This window comes from Oryzias melastigma, linkage group LG17 (assembly GCF_002922805.2).
Source record: "Oryzias melastigma strain HK-1 linkage group LG17, ASM292280v2, whole genome shotgun sequence".
NCBI lineage: Eukaryota > Metazoa > Chordata > Actinopteri > Beloniformes > Adrianichthyidae > Oryzias > Oryzias melastigma.
This window is the reverse complement of record NC_050528.1, coordinates 19,558,077-19,564,143: the sequence shown is the minus strand read 5'-3', so window position 1 is coordinate 19,564,143 and position 6,067 is coordinate 19,558,077. Positions and strand designations below refer to the sequence as shown.

The window sequence follows — 6,067 nt, the reverse complement described above, 5'->3', positions numbered from 1 at the left end:
AAGAAAAAACTCAAATTCCTCCTTTACCCTGCAAACTAATATCTTGCTTAATCAGGTGTACTAAATACTAGTATTTAAAATATACGGTAAATGCAAATTAAATTAAATTACATTATTTCTCCAGATTGGGGGGAAAAATGAAAATAATTTATTTGTGAACCCTATTTGATAGTTTAGATGTGGGAGGGTATTTTTCTGTTTCATAACCATTGCTTTTTTTTTAAACCAAAAACTCCACTAAAAATCTTTTCTCTTTCTGTGTTTAGGTCTCTCGACCCCTGTCCCTCGGGGCAGGAAGGGCAAAAAGGGGAAGCCCTCAGCTCCACCTCCTCAAACTCCGCGTGCTGATTGGTTGGCCACCTGCAACCCTGACCACTTACTCCAAGAGGACAGCTATAAGCGACATCTGAAGCATCACTGTAACAAGTATGTCAACTGAAACGTGACATTTGTGAGCAAGTATTGCTAAGAACATATGAAGGGACATATAGAGAAGAATGAATGTTTCTATGGCCATAGATAAATATAGACACCAGTCATTTGGTCATCTTTCTGCCTTGTTGTTGGGGAGATGTTCTTTCTTGGCCCCCAGATTCACTTCAAAGATTTTTTATATATTATTTTCTTAAGGTGTGTTCATGTGTGTGTGTGTGTGGCTGCCTGGATGTGTTCCAGGCCAGGTGCTATGCAGGCAGACCTGTTGGAAGTGGGTGAAAGACGCGCTCAAACAGACACACACACATACACACACTTGGGGGTGATTATGTGGTGCCATCTGCTAGGCTGGAGCACAGCGTTGTGTGGCTAATCAGGCCTGGCACATTGATGGATGAGCACATACAGCCTGCCAACAAACACACATCGCAACTTGTTATGCCATTGATGCACAAACACACACACACACACTCAGAAGGAGTTGCAAATGACTGTCTTCATCCCTCCCCCTTCTCTTCATCGCCTCTCCAAACTTTGTGCTCCCTCCCTTTCAGCACTTTGCCATCATTTCTGTCCACTCATTTCCTCCTCTCAGCCTCCGCCTCTCCCCTTCTGTCTTCTACGACAAATGCCATTACTGGCATTAAATGCTGGTGACAAATCTGGTGGCAAATGTTTACAGTGAAGCAGACCTCCCAGTGTCAGGAGATCAAATCTGACTGGTATTCTCCTCAAAGTGATCCATGGAAAAGTGAATTATTGTGAGCAGGAGGAGATGTTTGACTCAATTTCTAGAACAAAAAAAACAGCAGTTTGTTTATTTAATGATGATATGAATTTATTATTAATGACGGAAAACATTTAAGTGCATTTTTCTTACTGAAGACCACAATTTATATAACAAAAAACTGTTTTTGTCAAAAAGCGATAGATTTTCAGTACAAATTGTGTTTTTTCACATAAAAATAATACCAAGGGAACATTATTAGAACATTATACCACTCTTTATGGTCACATGTCTTTGCAAAATTCAAAGTGTTTCCACACATTGGACGGTAATGATGCTTGAACATTTTACTGCCATCCCAAGTGTGTTTTCTGCTGTGATGGGTGTTTTTATGAGATAGGTTTATTTTACTATCGTACCTTAATTTTAATGCATCAATAAATCAATAAATCGGTTAATTTAATTTTGAAATTATTATTTTTTTTGTATAGGTCAATTTGATTAAGAAATTGCCTTAGACAATCAGTCTGGTTAGACTGTAGGAAAATAAATTGATTAATAAATTAAGTTTATTAAAAACTTGTAAAAAAAAACTTGAATATTTGGGGCAGAAGTTTAAATGAAAGCTTGTTAGTTTTTTTGCTTTTCTTTTCTTTTTTAAGTGATGCAAAAATCCAATAGTTCTCACCATTAAGTTAAGAAAAGGTTTACCAACATTTTCTTTTTTTGTTGTTTTAGGGTTTTGCTGAGAGTGAGAATGCTTTATTACCTGCGACAGGAAGTCATCGGGGATCAGGCTGAGCGCATCCTGGATGGAGCAGACTCCAGGTTTGTACCATTCTTTTTACGTTTTTTAAAGCCCAATACTTAGATTTTTATCTCAATTTTCTACTGGTTAACTAATTTCAACCTATTGGATCTAGAGTTTAGACGGCGGTCACCTATCCTGAATGCCACCGTGCTCTAACCTAAACTGAAATGTTTCAGAAAAGTTATTTTACATGCTGCACTAGGGGCGAAGGGAAAAATAGATTTGGTGATATATCGCAATATACCATTTGGCGATACTTGTATAGACTTAAAATGTTGACAAAATGATCTTAAATTAATTATTTATGAGCAAATATAGTTCGGTGTCTTGCTTTTGTTTTCCACTTAAACTCCCGACGACAACACTTTATTTTCTCAATCATAGTTTTAGAACCTTATTGGTAAAGGCACATTCATACTGTTTTATTTGTATATTGAAAATAAATTTGTTGCAGTAATCAAACAATATTGACTGTTCCCTTTAAGAACAAATATTTCTTACCAATTACAGTTGCAGTGCTGAGCATTGTGATCATTAAATACGATTAATTTTTGGCATTTTATTAACATATAAGGTGCAATAATATGCAGGCAGAGTTTTTTCTAAGTCATACTCTTTAAGGAAGATTGTAAAAATATTCTGGTTCAGTCTTGGGATATATCATGATATGTATCGTATCGTGAGATGTGTATTGTGATATGAATCATATCGTCATTGCCAATGCACACCTCTACGCTGCATGGTGGCTGCGGAGGTTTTAAGAAAAAGTTTTAAAAAAATGTCTGACATTGGTCAGTGGCCGAAACCTCCTTTTGAGGTCGCGCAGTGGCAGTCAATAGATGACACCATTACCAAATGGGCGGCCATACATGCAGCTCTGATTGGACGATGTGTAAATGTCTCCGGACGGCGGCCGTCCATATCAAGTGCCAGTTCCCTAGTAGCCCGGTGGTACGTTTAAAGCAAACCATTCTCCACGCCTGACAGCTGCCACCATCTACTTTCATGACTGCCAACAATTTTGAACAAATTTGCGAATTGGCAAAAAATCTTGAATATTCTGAAGATGCTTCCCTCTGTGACCATCTCAGAGAAGTCCTGACAGGTTTATTTTAATTTGAAATGTAGGAATCAACCTTAAAGTCGTTTTTGTGACTTGACTTTATTATTCAGCATTCAACAACTGTCAGAAAAGGAGAAAACAATCCTCCGCTGAACCATTTTCCGTATATACAAAATATATTTGAAAAGGGATTAAAGAGGATTTTTGTCTTTGATGCCTCAAATTGATATTTTCAAGGATGTGTGATGAATTATTACTAGGGCATATTGGAGTCTGTTCTACTGGCCTCTTTGGCATGGTTCTTTCTATTCTGACTGACATCTATCTGGAGGAAACTAGCTATATCACATCTGACCTATTTAGATTTTTTAATCCCGTCTTTCCTGGTATGATGCGGCCCGGGTGTTGAGGTGCCGCCGCAAAGGTTACACGAGCTGCTCACTTTAAATGCTTTCTTTGTCTGGTCGTTTGGTTCTTCTCCCCATCTGTCCATCTCTTTCTCTGCAGTGCACTTTACTCCCATCCCCCTCTCACCCCTCCACCCAGATGTGGATGAATTTATAATCTGGAGCACGTGCACTCAAAGTTGTTCTCTCCCACTTCCTCCTCTTTGTCCCTCCCCCCTTTCAACCGGGTACGGTGGCAGACTCGCGCATGTGTGTTTGTGAGCGCGTGCCAGACCAGAGCATACGGGGTGCCATCGTGCCAACATATGCCAGAGGGATTTAGCATGCCAGTCTTGGCGCGCTCACGTTTGTCTGTGTGCGTTGCCAAGGCCAGGCATGCTGCTGTTTGCAGAGATAAGGGATGTTTCCCTGGTTTCTTCTCTTCTTCCCGTCACCCCCCCATCTTTCTGCTTCCATTGTGCATCACACCCTTTCTGAGAAACTCACTGGAAATGCCATTCTCTGTGCATAATGGAAGGAAATTTGTTTATTTTTTGTAGCATTTTCTTGTTGCTACAACTGAAATTTAGCTGCAGGGTGGAGTTTTGAGGCATAAAAAAAGATATGTTGACTTTTACATAGCCCACCTAGAAACGGGATAGAATCAACGAACATTTTGTGCAATTAAATATAATAAAAGTCAACATTTGCTTTGTATTTTTATCGAGGGTAGGTTGTACTGCCAAACTACTTACGAATCTGATTCACAAGTTCACAAATCTGTTTGTAGTTCAACAAAATTGGAATAAATATCAATACATTCGCCAAATAAACAACATTTTGGTTTAGTTTGAAAAAATTGTTTTTGGCATAACAAAATTATACTAACAAAAACAACATTGTTTTATCAAATCTAAGATATATTTTTAAAACTTACCAAAAAATGTTTTCATGCGTAGAAATATGAAGAAATTGCTCAAAACCTATAGATTTGTGGATTTCATTAATCGATACGTCTGTTGTTTGATTTTGTTAATGGATATTGTTTAATCCTAAACTTCTATCTATAAATTAAAGGTTGATTTGGACCAGGGGCGGAGCTACAAGGGACGCCCGTTTTTGAGGCGATATTAGTATTGGTGACAACGATTAAGAAATCATAAATACAAGCTTCTTTAAACTTTGCAAAAAACAAAAATTACATTAAATAATTTTTAAAATCAATTTGACACCCTTCCATAGGGCTGGGCGATATGGGAATTTTCATATTGTGATATCGTTTTTTTCATTTTGTGCGATAACGATATTAAAAACGATATAAATCAAATAATCAAAGTAATCTTTATTGCAAACAGCTTTAGGACTTCAGATTTTTACACCTTAACTTGATCAAACACATAAGATCTCTTCATTTAGTGTCATGTTAGGAGTCGTTAAAAACAAGTTTATTTTACTATTATTAGATCACCTCATTAAGAAATGAGCATAAACGGCAAAAATGTAACTAAGAAATTCATTATTGATACACAATAAAACAACAAATTATTCTAATTCGAAGCTCTATACAAAAGCTTTTGGTTAATATTTTAACCAAACCCTCAAACCCCCCCCCCCTGTTACTAGCATGCGCAGTCTGTCCTTCTCTCCTCTTTCAGCCCCGCGTGACACGTAATAGACTGTCTCCTTTTTCTTTTTTCATGGAGGTTCTGCTCTAAATCAGGTTTTGAACTCTTGATTTTAAAGCGTGTCTTCTCTCCCTCGCACTCTGTGGATCTGTCGGTAACAAACAGCTGCGGAAGAATAATCCGGTCGGACCGAACCATTTTCAGTTTAGAGGAGGGGGGTCCGGTGACGACGTTTCCAAAACAAAATATATAAACATCGTTACCTTGACATTAAAAATAAAAGTATTTGCGATTATATATTGGTTATTGGTTTACTGAAATAATGTTTTCTGTTGTGTCCTTTTGTCATCATTCGGGGCCTCCGTGCCCCCCCCTCTCAGTCTGGGCTCCTAGAATCAGCCGCTCCGTAAGAAGAAGAAGAAGCGCGGCTCTTCCGGGGTTTTCTCCCGTGTTATTTAACACGAAAGTTTATCGCAATAGTCTCATTTCACTATCGAAAAAAGTAATATCGCAATAACGATAATTATCGTTTTATCGCCCAGCCCTACCCTTCCAAAGTCTTCTGCCCCCCTCGCACCCCTGCATATAAAATGTATAAAAGCCATTGACGGTATATAGAGATGAATAGAGCGGGTGTGATGTAACGCATAGAAAAAAATAGAAAAAAAATAATTATGTGAGATGGTATTTTATGTACTATTACATGATTGCTTAAAATAAACCATTTCATTCATTCAAAATGCCTTACCTCCAGCTCCAGCGAGAGAGAATCTGCCAATCGAACATTTGAGGTGGGGGCCAGCGGTCACCACATCCTTAACCACATAAGTAGTCAGTTTATAACTTGAATAACTTGCGATAAAGAAAAAAATAGGATTAGTAAGATGTTAAGAAAAAGGTATCAGCAAATGAATGGTTATTCTGACCAATACAATGACTGATAGCTGTTTATTTCTCAGTATAAGTCTTAGATTTTGGATTTTGGCTTTTTAGATGCAGCGGGTCTTTCCTATTTGGAAC

General features: G+C 37.9%; 1 protein-coding gene across 5 annotated transcripts in view; it reads left to right on the top strand.

The window, feature by feature from the left end:
- The window catches only part of chd7 (chromodomain helicase DNA binding protein 7), a 94,062-nt gene that overhangs the window by 73,499 nt on the left and 14,496 nt on the right, over nucleotides 1-6,067 (top strand). For all 5 annotated transcript variants that reach the window (XM_024273350.2, XM_024273346.2, XM_024273349.2 and 2 more), the window contains exons 25-26: nucleotides 267-426; nucleotides 1,901-1,990. In XM_024273350.2, coding sequence (XP_024129118.1) covers nucleotides 267-426; nucleotides 1,901-1,990 — 250 coding nt within the window. The remainder of the gene's footprint in view (nucleotides 1-266; nucleotides 427-1,900; nucleotides 1,991-6,067) is intronic.